Here is a 14,788-nt window from a genome sequence, read left to right as displayed (position 1 = left end):
TAACTATTTTCACATTGTGGTACAGTGGATCTCTAGGACTTTTTCATGCAAAACAAACTCCATACCCATTGAACAATTCTTCATTACCCCCTCCCCTAAAACCCTGGCAACTAACATTCTACTTTGTTTCTACAAAATTGAGTACTTTAGATACCTCACATAAGTGGATCCACACAGTATCTCTCGTTTTTGTGGCAAGCCTATTTTGCTTAGTGTATCTTCAAGGTTCATACAGGTTGTAGCATATGACACCTATTTCCTGATGCACTGGTGGTCAAGACTCTGCCCTCTCAGGCTCCATGGTGTGTGGTTTTGAGTCCCATATCTCCCACAGAACACTGTTGTCTATGAATGAATGCCAACTTGTTGTTGAGATAGTTTTTTTTTAAGACTGAATAATATGTATCCATATGCCTCATTTTTAAAATCCATTCATCCATCAATGGACTTTGGGGTTACATGTCTTGGGTATTGTACATAATACTGCAATGGATATGGGTGTGAGTTTTGTTGTTGTCGTTTTACAAAGTTTATTTTTAGGGTACCTGAGTGGCTCCGTGGTTGAGCATCTGCCTTTGGCTTAGGTCGTAATCCCGGGATCCTGGGATCGAGTCCCACATTGGGTTCCCCGCAAGGAGACTGCTTCTCCCTCTGCCTATGTCTCTGCCTCTCTCTGTGTGTTTCTCATGAATAAATATATAAAAATCTTTAAAAATTATTTTAAATAAAGTAATCTCTACAGCCAACATGGGGATCAGACTTACAACCCCAAGATCAAGAGTTGTGCGCTCTACTGACTGACCCAGCCAGGTGCCCCTGGTGTGTTTTCTTAACAGCTTTACTGACATGTAATTCACATACCATAGTTCATTCATTTAATGTGTACAATTAATGGGTTTTAGTATACTTACAGATATGTGCAACCATTGTCAATTCAAGAACATTTTCATCACCTCACAACGAAGCCTCGTGACAACTTTTTAGTTGTTATCCCTTTTATCCCTCCATACTCCCCACCTGGCCCCAACCAACCACTAATCTACTCTCTGCCTCTATAGATTTCCCTACCCTGGACTTTGAAAGGGATGGAATCATATAATACGTGGTCCTTTGTGGCCAGCTTCTTTCCCTTAGCGTAATGCTTCCAAGGTTCATCCATGTTGTAGCGGGTGTCAGTACTTTAGTCCATTTTGTGGCTGGATAATTTTACACTGTATGGTTAACCATATTTTGTTTATTCATTCACCAGTTGGTAGACGTTTGTTTTCCACCTTTTGGCTGCTATGAATAATGGCTTCTATAAACATCTGTGTGCAGAGTTTTGTGTGGATGTATGTTTTCATTTATTTTGGATGTATACTTAGATGTGGAATTTCTAGGTCATATAGTAACTCTAATCATTTGAGGAATTGCCAGATCATTTTCCACAGGAGCTGTACCAGTTTTACATTTCTGTCAGTAGCATAACAGGATTCTAATTTCCCCACATCCTTGTCAACAGTTATGACTTTTATTCTAGCCATCCTTTTAGATATGAAGTGGTATCTTGTGGTTTTTTTTTTTTTAAGATTTTGTTTATTTATTCATAGAAACACAGGCAGAGGGAGAAGCAGGCTCCCTACAGGAAGCCCGACGTGGGACTCGATCCGGGGTCTCCAGGACCACACCCCAGGCTGCAGGCAGTACCAAACCGCTGCGCCACCGGGGTTGCCCTCTTGTTGTGGTTCTTACTGCATTTCACTAATGGTTAGTGATGTTGAGCACTCACCATTTTCTTGTCTTCCTTGGCAAAATGTCTATTCAGATCCTTTGCCCATTTTTAAATTGGGTTGCTTTTTTATTATTTAGTTGTAAGAGTTCTTTAAAATTTACTTGAGAGAGAGGGAGAAAGCAGGGGGAGCGGCAAAGGGAGAGGGAGAAGCAGACTCCCCAGGGAGCAGGGAACCCAATGCGGAGCTTGATCCCAAGCTGAGCCAAAGGCAGGTGCTTAACCAACTGAGGTGCCACAAGAGTTGTGTTTTTTTTTTTTTAAGATTTATTTATTTATTCATGAGACAGAGAGAGAGAGAGGCAGAGACACAGGAGGAGGGAGAAGCAGGCTCCATGCCAGAAGCCCTACACGGGACTCAATCCCGGGACTCCAGGATCACACCCCGGGCTGCAGGCAGCGCTAAACCGCTGAGCCACCCAGGGATCCTAGTTCTTTGTGTTTTAACACAAGTCCCTTATATGTTAAATTGTAGATACTTTCTCCTATTGTGTGGGTTGTCTTTTCCCTTTTTCATATAGGCAAATCATAGCTACAGATTTCCCTCTGATCCTTACTTTCACTCCCTAAATTTTGGTATGTTATGTTTTCGTGTTTGGGGTCCATTGTGTTTTCATTCACTCCAAGCACCTTCCTTAGTATGTGCTGATTTGCTTCTGTCTTGCTGCTTTCAGAATTCTCCCTTTGCCTTTCAAGAGTTTGATTAGGCTCTGGCTGGGGCTGCATCCCTTTGAGTTTATCGAGTTTGGAGCTCATGAATTTCTTGGATGTGTAGCCAAATTTTTGTCATCAAATAGGGGAAACTGGTAGCCATGATTTTTTCCAAATAGTCTTTCTACCCTTTCTCTTCTTTGTATATTGCCGAGAGTCTCTGAGCCTCTCCATTTTTCATTCTGCTCTTCCTCCGACAGGTTAATTTCAATGGCCTATCTTGAGCTTGCCAATTTCTTCTGCCTGGGCATGTCTACTGTTGAGCCCCTCAAGTTAATTTTTTATGTGTTATTGCACTTTTCAACTTGTATTTGTTTCCTTTCTGTAATTTCAATCTCTTTACTGATATTCTCTACTGAGACATCATTCTTATTCTTTAATTCTTTATGCATGGTTTCCTTTAGCTCTATGAACATATTTAAAGTAGCTGATTTAAAATACAGTACTAAACTAAAGCATTCTTAAGCTTGTTCTTACCCAGGTTCTTCTTTCTTAACTGAATGCACTCTGGGTTGCTGCAAGCTTCTGATTAATTTCCAAAGCTCTGTGAAAGTTGATTCTGATAATATGTGGCAAGTTTTCATTGCTTTTATGGAGGGAACAAACATTTGATGGTTATTACTGGACCATTTTTGTTGACTCCTTGCTTGCATTTTGATTCAAACTATAGAAAGATATTTTTGAGACAGTTGGTAGAAATTGAACACAGAATGGTTATTAGATTTATAAAAACTTTATTTTGTTGGCCAGGAAAATTGCATTAAGGTCACATATGTTTTAAAAAAATCTATTAGATCTATATAGTGGTATTTACAGTTTTCTTTGCTTTCAAATACTTCCAGCTCACAAACAAAGCATGTGTGGGAAGACAGCTATGAAATACTGGCACATGTTGATGGTTGTTGGAACTGGGTAGTGGGTACATGGAGGTTCACTACACCATTTTATTTTTGTGTTTGAAAATTTCTATAATAAAATGTATTTTTAAAAATGAGGTATACCCTTGGGTCCAAACAAGGATGCCTTGAACTGGGAAAAAATAATTGAGCTCCTAAGTGGCCTTGGGTAGAAGGGAATAAAACAATGCCTGAAAGATAGGCAGGGTGTGATATTGAGAGTATGATGGCTGAAGAGAGAGAATCAATCTATCTGGCATCCCCAGGATAAAAGGACAAGTTATACCACAAGTGAAGACATATAACCATGTCTTAGTTTGTAAGGCAAATGAACTGACTAGTCCAGTCCAGGCCGCTCCCTAACCCTGACTCCCAAGTCCATGGTCTCAACCACTATCCCTGCAACATGCCAGGGTGATGGGAAAGACTTCTTTCTTGGGACTGGCCAAAGAAGTGTACCCACTTGAGGCCATTCCATTTGGCTTGAACTGCACTATGATCAAGATCTGAAGCTGGAGCTATGCATGGGGTGACAAGCCTCCAAGGGCAGAGGCCTCCAAGGGATGAGGCAGGCTTCTGACCTTCCAAATGACCCACAGCCTTAAGACATCACCTGGGGTTTTAAAAGATCTCTCTTTGATGACTCCAGACTCAATCAGTAAAGCCCCAGTAATCTTAAATGACACTGTAAGAAATGCACTTGTAAGTTCTTTACACCATATTCCTATAAAGGAACTCAAACCCTGAGGGAGGGAGCATGGGAGATCTAGCCAGAAGAGTTCCCACAGGGTTAAGATAGTGCAAGGCTTGGGGTACCACATGCTCCACATTCAAAGCCCAAGGAAAACCTACTTCGCCTGTACCGCTTCCAGCTTTCCAAATGGGGACAAGAGCCACTGGGGGCGATAGGTATCCTGTGGCCTCAGCTGAATGAATAGAGCTTAGGAAATAGGAACCAAAAGAAGGCAGTCAAGAACTTGCCATCCTTTTACTTTCCCAAGGAGGACAAGCAAAAAATATATTTTAAGACACAAAGAACCCCTCGACTTGTCTTTGGACACAGCTGGGGAATTTGAAGCCAGGTTTGGAAAAAAAAAAAAAAAAACTAAGGGAGGGGCCAGGCACTACAAGCTACAGTGGCCCCAAGGGAGAAAGAAGGGCTAGCCAAGCTCTTCACTGGCACCCAGCTCCAGAGTGCCTCTGAATGAAGCTGTCAGGAAGGGGGACATGAGCTGAAAGGTGCCGAAGACAATAATGCAAAATCCTTAGCAGATCAGGGCCTCCTTGCAGCAGGAGGGCTGAGTGAGTCTGAAGGGGGTGGGGGAAGGGTGCACAAGACAGAAGGCCAGGGAACCCGCCACTGCTTCACTGTGCTGTCACCACCACTGTGTAGGGCAGAGCAGGATGGCTCCCTGGTGAGAGGCAAGTCTGGTGTGTCTAGAAGTACAGGTTGCAGGTCATGGTGGAAAATGAACCAGAAGATGCCACATACCTTCCTTCGAGATTCAAAACCAGCACCCTGTGTACTGCCACCCAGAGTCCCTAACTGAAGGTGAACACGGCCCCAGGTCCATCTCGCAACCACTCGATTAAAGAACAGCTTTATTGGTAACCTGAAGGAACTAAGGTTAACCTGGGTGGCATCAACCGGCAAGGCCTTCTCCAGGCAGGAAAACCAATCACACAATTCACGGGAGCTCCTGACAAGAGGTCAGATCTCCACTCCTAATCATAAGAAAAATTCCAAATCCTGATTTCCGAGTAAACAGAGTCAGAGGGTATCGGTCCCCCTGCTTGTGGGGGCTCAGGAGGCTGGCTGAGCTGCTCAGTAACATCTGTGGGGCCGTGCAGACGGTAGAGGCTAGGTAGAGGCTAGGAAGGCCACGGGACATTGCCCCAAGTCAAGTCTCCAAGAAGGTTCACACTTGGGCAGGGCATGGGACCTGGCCCTGGGATTGCACTTTGGGTCTGATGGGGCCAAATCACCGAGTGGGCCTGGGTAGCAGAGAACCCCGCCTGCTGGCCCTCGGCAGGTGGAGGCTCCATAGTCTGGGCTCAGTGATGCCGCCACAGCCTGTCACGTGTCTCAGCTCCTTAGTGCTGGGGCGTCCCCAGCTTCCTGATGGGATACAGGTACCACATCACTACCCCTGAGGGGTTGATGGTCACTGTGAAGTTGGTTGTAGAGTGGAGACCACTGATGACATCACCCGTGTAGACGTTCTGGGCCTGCAGCAGGAAGACACATCACCAAAACCCCTCTAAGAATATCTTCACAGAGACCCCCGCAGAGGGTGTGAGAGCCTGGACTTCAGCCTGTCTGTGGTGGACCCCCGGTAAGCCCTACACAAGGGGGAGCCCTAAATCTCCCATTACTTCTCCATTGGCAAAGCCAGCAGATGCCCAAACGCAGGCAGTGGTGAAAGCCCAGCCCACAGACAACTTGAGGACTAGGCTGGAGGAAAGGACTGACCAGTAAGGGGACAGACACACAGCCTCAGCACAGGCCTTAATTATATATGGTAGTTCTGTCTGCATAGGTTGAAAACACCAGTGCAGGGAATGGTACCAGCCACGGCCCTGCATGCCTGCAGCTGCCCCTCAGGCTCCTGCCAGAGGACCCTGGATCCAGGGCCGAGGGGAGGCCATGTATGAGTGCGGAGCACCCCCAGCAGCCCCCTCCCAGGTAATCCCGGAGCCCTGCAAGTAGCAGGGTACTCACCTCATACATGTCGGAGCTGTTGAAGTTCAGCTGGGCAAGGGATGAGTGGTAGTGATACGGCATATCCGTCCGGCGGCTGAAGAAGACTAAGGCGCTGGCCTCACTGGCCAGGGGCCGCATGAACACTTCAATATGGAATTTTTCCTGGGCACAGAAGGTGGTTTTCCTGCTCAGGCCCTGAAATCCCCTCCCTAGCCCTCCTCAGAGCTCTGGGTCCCCCTAGCCCACAGTTCCATGTCTTGTAGAAGTTTGCAGGGAGCTACCCTAGCCCTCCAGCACTCCAACTTATTCTTCCCTGGCCTGGCAGATGCTCCTTGACACTTCCTCTGTGCCAGGCCCTGTGCTAGAACACAGAGACAAATGCTGTAATAAGGTCCTGTCTCAATCCAGAGACCCTGGATCGAGTCCCATGTCAGGCTCCCTGTGTGGAGCCTGTTTCTCCCTCTACCTGTGTCTCTGCCTCTCTTTCTCTGTGTCTCTCATGAATAAATTAAAAAAAAAAAACAAAAACAAAAAGATGAACTCTGGGCAGCCTGGGTGGCTCAGCGGTTCAGCCCAGGGCGTGATCCTGGAGACCTGGGATGGAGTCCCATGTCGGGTGGCTCCCTGCATGGAGCCTGCTTCTCCCTCTGTATCTCTGCCTCTCTCTCTGTCTCTCTCTGTCTCTCTCTCTGTGTCTCTCATGAATAAATAAATCTTTAAAAAAAAAAAAAAAAAAGATGAACTCTGCCCTGAACAGCCAAGAGGGGGAAACCCCATCTTCCAGAAGGTCCCTGGGCCTGGTTCTATCATAAGCTTCTCCGGCAGAGATTAGTTACTTCCTCTGCTCATCATCAATCCTGTATGTGCCTTCTAGAAGTTGTGTGGATTCCTTTTAACTAGAGAGGTGAGGATCTGTGCAAACAGCACAAACTTTGAGGTTCTATTGTTGAAGTTCTACTGTACCATTTACCAATGTATGGCCTTAGGTTACTCAGACTTCTCAAGTTGCAGTTTCCTTATTTGTAAAACAGGGAAGGAGTATTTACCTTTTTTTTTTTTTTTGAAACAAAACTCCTGTTTATTTCCCAAGGAGACAACACGGGGGTGCTTGGGGAGCTCCCACCCAGAGTCTAGAGTATTTACCTTCTGAGAAAAGGTACCCAGAATGCCCAGTGCCTTAGCAGGGTCTCAATAAATAGTAAATGCTAGTGTAGTACTGGTGGTAATTGCAATCCTTGGCTCAAATAACTCCTAGGCTCTGGAGGGAAGCCCTAGTTCTCTGCCGTTCATCACAGACGTGTGCAGAAATCTTGTACTTCCAAACCGAGGGGCCCCATTGTCCCCATGTGCACTTGAGAGGTGATGTGTCCCTTCCCCAAGTCCCCTGAGCTGTCCTGCTCTGGCCTTGCTCTCACCCAGGCCACTCGGGGGACGGCTGGAGCAGCTCCCAGTAGAATCTTTGACTGAATGCAACCAGCAAGGAGGGCTGAGCAGATTTCAGCAGAGGGCTTCCCAGCCCTCCATCACCTTCAGGTTTGCAGCTTTGTTCTCAGGAGAGCCGAGCTCCTTGGCCTCCCCTTTCCTCCCCCCACACTCCAGTACCTTGAGAATCCTGCGTCCCTGGATGCCCAAGGGATCCTGGTTGATTTTAATCATGAGTGGATTCTGCAGAATGTCCATGTTCTGGGCAGAGATGGTACGCAGGTCCGTGGACATGAAGAGGGGGGCTGCTAGCACCGTCCATAGGGCCATCTGGGCCCGGGCTTGCTCAAAGCTGAGGCCAAAGTTCCCTATGAGCAGCTGGTGGCAGAGAGGAGAGAAGTGGTCAGCTCTGCCCTCTTCAGGGAGGTGGGCATGGGGACCAACCCTAAACATGTAGCCAAGGCAAGAGGAGATGGAGGAGAACATTCTATGAAGCCTGGTTCTGTGAACAGCATTTCCCAGCAGCATAGCCTTGGAGTGAGCCAAGCATGCTCCTTCTGAGCCTCAGCTTTTAATTTCACCGAGAATATGGGGTGATAATATGCTCTGGCCACGTCGCAGTTGTTTAGATGATCCAACAGGATCCTGTCGGCAAAAGCGTTTCTAAATTGGAACACTAAAGTCAAAAGATAGAGTCAGAGTGGCAGTGGTGGGTAACCAGACCTGAACGGAGTCCCTGCTCCTGCCACTAGCCACCCACCTGCCGTAACCACAGGTGACAGGACCAAGGGGGGCTTCCTGACCCCAAAGAAACCAATCCACAGACTGGACTCAATAACTGCTAACGCAACAGTTAACATACTTAGTGGCACCAATTTAACAAAGCGCAGTATATGTGCCAAATTGCCGAGCATTTTTTTTTTTTTTTTTGCCGAGCATTTTGAAAGATCATGTTTTAATATTCAGAACAACCCTACATAAGGTCGCTATTATTCTCATTTTCCAACTGACAAAACTGGAAAACTTAAGTCACTTTCCCAAGGATAAGTCAGAGAGAGCAAGAACTAGAACTTCAAAGCAGGCCAATATGTGTTTCTCCAGGTGTCTATCTGGCCTATACATGTAATAACATGTATAATAATGTAATTATTATAATCGTCACCAACAATCGACAGTAGTAAATGCTCATTGACTAAAAGAAGAGATAGCTATAAAGTCTTAAGATAAATTGCAAAAAAAACCCTTAGGTGACCAGGGCTATGAGTGAGGTAGGTCTGAAGGGCCAACTCGGCCTGTAGAGGCTCTGCAGGAGGTGCCAGGGCACCAGGCATTGGGGAGGGGTCAGAGGCAGACATGGCAAGGGCAGTCTGGGGAGGGAATGGCAAGAGCGTGTGCACTCTTCATGATCTTCCCCTCCAGAGGAATAATGTCACACAAGAGTCACTACAGACCAAGTTCTTGGATTTCAAGAAACATCAGAATGGCCTGGGAAGATTGGTAACAATGGGCATTGCCAGGCCCTCTTCGAACATTCTGATCCAAGAGGTGGGGGTGGGGCCCTGGGAAGAGACATGTAAACAAGCTCACATGGTGAGTCTAATGCAGCTGGTTCACGGACCCTGACCTAGAACCTGGCAGTGAGCACCCAGGAAGCCCGCACAGGGCAGAGGGGAGCAGGTCTGTGGCAGCCACCCCCTCCATGCTGGTACCATGTCTGGGTCATTCCAGTGCCCGGGGCCTGCCACCGGCTGCAGTATGTCCTGGTTGTCCACAAACCAGTCCAGGATGGAGAGCACACTACTCCAGGAGTCCTGGATGTCGTCATAGTTGCGCCAGACGTTGCAGATTTCTGTCAGCAGAGTGTAGTTCACCTGGATGTCAGGGGAAGGCAGAGTCCAGCACCAGAGTCACACCCTGCTGCCCAGAGGCCTGGGGAGCTGAGGAGCCTCAGCAGGAGACAACAAGGGGGAATGCAGAGAATGGGGCCCTGAGCCAGATGAGGATGAGAAAGGCCTGCCCTGCCCTCACGCCACCTGGGGCCAAACGTCCCACCGCACTCCCAGCCCTGTATTTTGAGTGAGTCCCACCATCTGCCAGGCTTCTCCCTCAGGTCTGCCAGTCTGATCCCACCCTTTCCAGTGTGCTAAGGACTGAAGGGCCCCTCGGGAGGCTCAGCACCCCCTGCCTGGCCTCACCAGCCCTCTGGAGCTCCTAGCCCGCTCAGTACAACCAGGATTCCCACCGCTTGCTGGGTGATGTGTGTCATCCCAGGACATGTGGTTCCCAAGCCTTGATGCCCGTCCCTTCAGCCCACCTGACAAATACCTCCTCTAGACCCCAGGCTGGCTGAGGCCCCCTCTTCTAGACCCACAAATCAGCACGTGGGCAACTATGATGAGAGCAGCCCTGACTGCACAGGAGGCAAGGCGGCTTGGGTGTGGGGCGTGTGGCCAGGCAGGTACACAGAATGGCTTACCTTTGGAGGAAGTCCCCCTTCATAGGCTGGCCAACTGCAGGAGAAGGCAATGGGGCGGCCTGTGGCATTCAGGGCAGCTGCCATCATGGGGTACCCTGGAGAAGTCCAACCCCCACATTTTAGAACTGAGGGGGTCTGAGGCCTCAGCCCAAACCTCCCGCCAAATGTGAGGAAACAGACTCAAAAGAGGAGGTGCCTCCTCCTGTACCCACAGCTGCATATGCTTCCTGGGTAGGGCATGGTGCCAACCCATCTACAGGAAGCCCAGGAGGCAAGAATCCCCCCAGCCTCCGGGTGCAGGGAATTAGGAAATACTACTAACCCCAAGGGGCCACACAGACAGACCAGCTCAAGCTCGGCCAGGTGGGTACCAGAGAGCTTTCCATGGCCACCCCTCCCTGTCTACCTGAGGACCCCCAGGCAGCTCTGGGACCCACCCTTGGCCCGCTCCTCGGGGGTCGAAAAGCAGCCATCCAACTTCAGCATGTCCACCTTCCACTCGGCAAAGGTTTGAGCATCCTGAATCACCTTGTCTAGCGTGGTGCCTGGGTAGCCCATGCAAGTGAAGTTGCCCATGTCCTCGTAGATGCCCAGCTTCAGACCCAGGGAGTGAGCCTGTGGAGGGTTAGGACACCGTGGACTCAGGCGGGGAGCCACCTCACAGCCACATCTGACCGGGCCCCATTATAACACTACCAACGGCTCCCCACTGTCCAAAGGAAAGGGTCTCAGTGTGCAGGCCTGGCCTCTGACGACCATGATCCTCCTCACTCTGACGCACACGTCGCATGGGCAGTTTCCGGCTTCTAGGCCTTGCTTCTGCCATCCGCTCTGCCTTGAAGGCCATCTCTCTTGTATCAGCTCAAGAACTGCCTCCTCCGGGGTCTCTTTCTGAAATCCCAGGCTGGATAAGATGCCCTTCCTGGCTCTTACCCACCACAGGGAGCCAAAATTAGCCGTTCGTTTATCTGTTTCCCCCACCAGACCATGATTTCTCCAGCAGAGATTGCGGAAATGAGCCCTAGGTGAAGTGGCGGCAGGGACAGGGTGGGGGTGCAGTGTGGAGTTTGGTCTGGACATCCTGCACCCTCGCTAAAGGGCAGGGCTGGGGCGGAGCTCACATAGTCAGCCAGGAAGGCAATGCCGTTGGGGAAGCGCTTTGGGTCAGGTATCAGGTGGCCTTTAGCGTCACGCCCACCAATCCAGCAGTCATCGATGTTAAGGTATGTGTAGCCTAGGTCCCGCCATCCATCCTGTGCCAGGTGGTCGGCCATCTCCAAGAAGAGCCGCTCACTGGTGAGAGGCAGGGGAGGGGGCGGCTCAGTCACCTCCCACCCCCTTCTTCAGAGCTTTTCAGACTTCTCAGATGGTCTGAGTGTGAATCCAGACCATAAGAACCATAATCAGGATGGAATGAGAGGCTTGGCGTGGCCCTCAGGCTGCAAGACTGAGCAATCCTGGCTTTCACAGTTATCTCCTTTCAGTGACCTCAGGGGCTGGGTCCACCTAATGTCCCTGTCCCCACAGGCCTCACAGTTCCCAGACCCTAAGTGGGTCACAGGCTCCCAGATGTCCCAGAAGACACCTCTCGCTGCATTCTCTCTGGGATAGGGTGCTGTGGCCCTCTTTTCTAGCTGACCCCCCACTCTCTGGCCCACTCTGCTGGGTCTCAGGCAAGGCTTGTTAGATGGTAGACCCGACTCACCTGATGCAGTTCTTCGGGTCCTCATCACAGTCAGTGTTGCAGCGAAAGCGTTCCCAAGCCAGCCAGCCCATAGGTGGCTTCCGCAGGAGCCCGTTCTCTAGCACCAGCACCTGGGCCACCAGGGCCAGCAAGACCACTGCAGGGAAGTGGGAAGGATGACCGTCATTGGTGCCCATCGCCCTAGCCCTCATACCGCCCCACCCATATGTTGTCCAGCTCTGCAGAGGCCACTGGCCTCCACATTAGGGGGGGCCAGTCTCCTGGGAAGAACTAGCTCTTCCTGCATCTGCTGGCTCCCACAGCTGCAGTTAGAGGGCTCACGGTGCCTGGGGCAGGGCAATGTGTTTGAGGCCTGAGTCCCCACTTGCTGTGGCCACAGGAATGCTGGAATTAGTAAAAACTAACACCTGAAGTTGTATCCTCTCTATACCCTGACCAGCTCCCCCAATTTACTGGTCTCCTGACACCCATCCAGGGCTCTTTGCTCTCCACCACAAATCCCCAAGGGGCCTCAGAAGGGCTTAAGGGGTCAGCCAGATTGGACCCGCACCTAGCCAGCTCATCTGGGTGAACCCTTGCCCCCTCAGGCCTGTTTCCTTATCTATATGATGAAGTTACTCTACAGGGCTGTTCTCTGCCACGTTGATAACACATAACATCAGACCTCTGCACTTTGAGGGAGAGGGGATGTGAGAAGAAGAGGCCTCTTTGGAGGGGAACTAATTCCTAGGTGGGAGCATTTCCTTTCCCACCCAGTTCTAAGAATAAGACAGGAACATGCCTCTCCATATACCCACATTAAGAAAGCAGGCCCAGACACCAGAGGGCTGGAGCTTTCTCCAGGTAGCCCCAACCCCCCATGGGTCCCCTACCCAACCCACACCACCGCCACCGGCCTAGGTACCTGTCTTCAGCAACATTGCTCTGGACTCGGCGTCTCAGGACCTGACCAGATCTGCTCTGCTTTTACCAGCTTTCTATGTTGAACTTTGGAAGCTAAGAAAGGTTAGAAAAGCACTGGGGTCACTACTGCCTCGCTAGCTCTGCCGCCCTCAGCCCTGGGCGTGGATCCCACGCTCCGTCCCCAAGTCGCCCTCCTTGCCCACCGCCCTCGGATTCCCTCGGGCCGCTAAACAAGGGGTCTTAGACGTTAGAGCCGGCCCTCCCTGTTAGCTCTGGGAACCCCGGGGCGCCCGGGGGCGGCCCTCCGCGGAGCCGGGGCCACGGAAAGGCAGCGGCCGCCCAGGACGGACGGAGGGGTCGGGCAGGGGCAGGCCCACGGACTCCCACCGGGTCTGGGTGGCCCCCCGGCCCCCAGGGACGGCAGCCCAGCAGTCCCGGGCCGGGGACCTCACCCTGCGGACGCCCTCAGAACCGCCACTCGCTCCTGCCTCTGGGGCCGCCGACTGCTGCGGGAACCTGATTTGCCTGCCGCGTTCCAGAGGGGCGGGGCCTGACGGCGGCCCGCCTTCCCGGCGGAACCTATCAGCATCCCCGTAGCAACGCCGTGTCCCGCCCCCCGCGGCCCCAATAGGCCCGCCCCCGAACCGCCCAAAGCCCCGCCCCCCGGGGCTCCGGCTCTGCGTCCAGCCCCCGCCCGCAGCCGCCGAGCGGGTTTGGGGCTGGGTGACCCGGCTTCCACGGCTCCCGGAGAGGTTAGTCCTCTCACCTCTGCGGGATCCCTGAAGGCGAGCATCGAGCCCGGCACAATGTAGACGCTTAATAAATGGTGTGGCGTGGATATCTGCTTTGTTCAAAGGAAGTGAGCAAATGCCACGAAGCACGACCCAAAGTAAGCCGCTCAAAAACGCCAGTCGAACGTGAATAGGCATTACGAGAAGGATGGCTGGGCGAGAGCAAACCAGGTGTGAGGCACACTGTTTTTGCAAAGCCAGGAGACTCTCCTCCCCTACCTACCTTGATGCTGCGGGCCACCGCTGGGTGGACTGGCCCAGGCAGGCATTCTGCAGATTCCTCCTCTTTCATTCATAACATATTTATTGTGCAACTACTAGGTAGGTGCCACACACTTCGTTCTCGGCACCATCACTGGTCACTGGGCATCTCAAGCATAACTGGCCCCAAACTGAACACATGCCACCTTCCGTTTCTCGGGCAATGACAACTCTCCTTCCCTGTGCTGGAGCCAGAACTTTGGAGTCCTCTTTGCTCCCCACCCCTTTTTCCCTCACTCCCCACATCCAGTCTTTGGGCAAACCCTGTGGTCGCTACCTTCAAAATCCACCTCTTGGGATCCCTGGGTGGCTCAGAGGTTTGGCGCCTGCCTTCGACCCAGGGCCTGATCCTGGAGACCGGGTCGAATCCCGCGTGGGGCTCCCTGCATGGAGCCTGCTTCTCTCTCTGCCTGTGTCTCTGCATCTCTCTCTCTCTCTCTCTCTCTCTCTCTCTGTCTGTCTCTATGAATAATAAATAAATACCTAAAAAAAAAAAACCCACCTCTCATTACTCTCCCAGTGACTATCACATCTTGCCTGGATTATTGGTTGCAGCAGCCTCATCACCGGCCGGCTTCCACCTGCATTTGTTCTCTCCACAGAAGCCAGAGTACTCTTTTAAAACATAGGTCACTTTGGGGCACCAGGGGGCTCAGCAGGTTGTCTTCCACTCTTGACTTCAGCTCATGGCATGACCTGAGGGTGGTGAGATGGAGCCCAGAGTCAGGCTCCTGATGAGCATGGAACCTGCTTGAGATTCTCTCTCTCCTCCCTTTGCCTCCCCCCTCACCTTGCACGCCCCTGCTTCTTCACATTTTCTCTCTCTAAGCAAAATAAATAAAAAATATAACATAACTTAGATCACTCCTCGCTCAAGACCCTGTGATGGCTGTTCCTCGCAGCCTAGAGACTCACAGATTTACAAATCTCACCCACACATTCTGACCCCATCTCCTCCTGCTCTCCCTGTCCTCCCTGCCTCCCTGCCACACTGTCCTCCTTGAAGTTCAAACACCACAGGTCTCGGGACCTTTGCACTAGCTGTTCCCTCTGCTCTTCCTCCAGGTTTTGGCATGACTGGTTCCCTTATTTCCTTCCAGTCCACCTTCTCAGTGAGGCCTACCCTGGCCCTCCTATTTGAAATTGCAACC

General features: G+C 51.1%; 1 protein-coding gene across 2 annotated transcripts; it reads right to left on the bottom strand.

Annotated features, from left to right (window-relative positions):
- Positions 1-3,193: 3,193 nt before the first annotated feature.
- NAGA (alpha-N-acetylgalactosaminidase) lies at positions 3,194-13,111 on the bottom strand. Of its 2 annotated transcripts, none has more exons than XM_055329386.1 (10): positions 13,038-13,111; positions 12,587-12,678; positions 11,683-11,818; positions 11,099-11,270; positions 10,415-10,592; positions 9,978-10,072; positions 9,211-9,372; positions 7,682-7,879; positions 6,098-6,241; positions 3,194-5,604 (listed from the first exon to the last, which is right to left on the bottom strand). In XM_055329386.1, exons 2-10 carry the CDS (start codon positions 12,600-12,602, stop codon positions 5,470-5,472), a joined length of 1,236 nt encoding a protein of 411 aa, XP_055185361.1. In that variant the 5' UTR covers positions 12,603-12,678; positions 13,038-13,111; the 3' UTR covers positions 3,194-5,469. The 2 variants fall into 2 exon arrangements, with proteins under 2 accessions (XP_055185361.1, XP_055185362.1); XM_055329387.1 differs by having other exon boundaries at positions 12,973-13,071.
- Between the last annotated feature and the right edge of the window lie 1,677 nt (positions 13,112-14,788).

This window comes from Nyctereutes procyonoides, unplaced genomic scaffold, assembly GCF_905146905.1.
Source record: "Nyctereutes procyonoides isolate TBG_1078 unplaced genomic scaffold, NYPRO_anot_genome, whole genome shotgun sequence".
NCBI lineage: Eukaryota > Metazoa > Chordata > Mammalia > Carnivora > Canidae > Nyctereutes > Nyctereutes procyonoides.
Note: the sequence above shows the minus strand (reverse complement) of the source record. Positions and strands in the feature narration are given on the sequence as shown.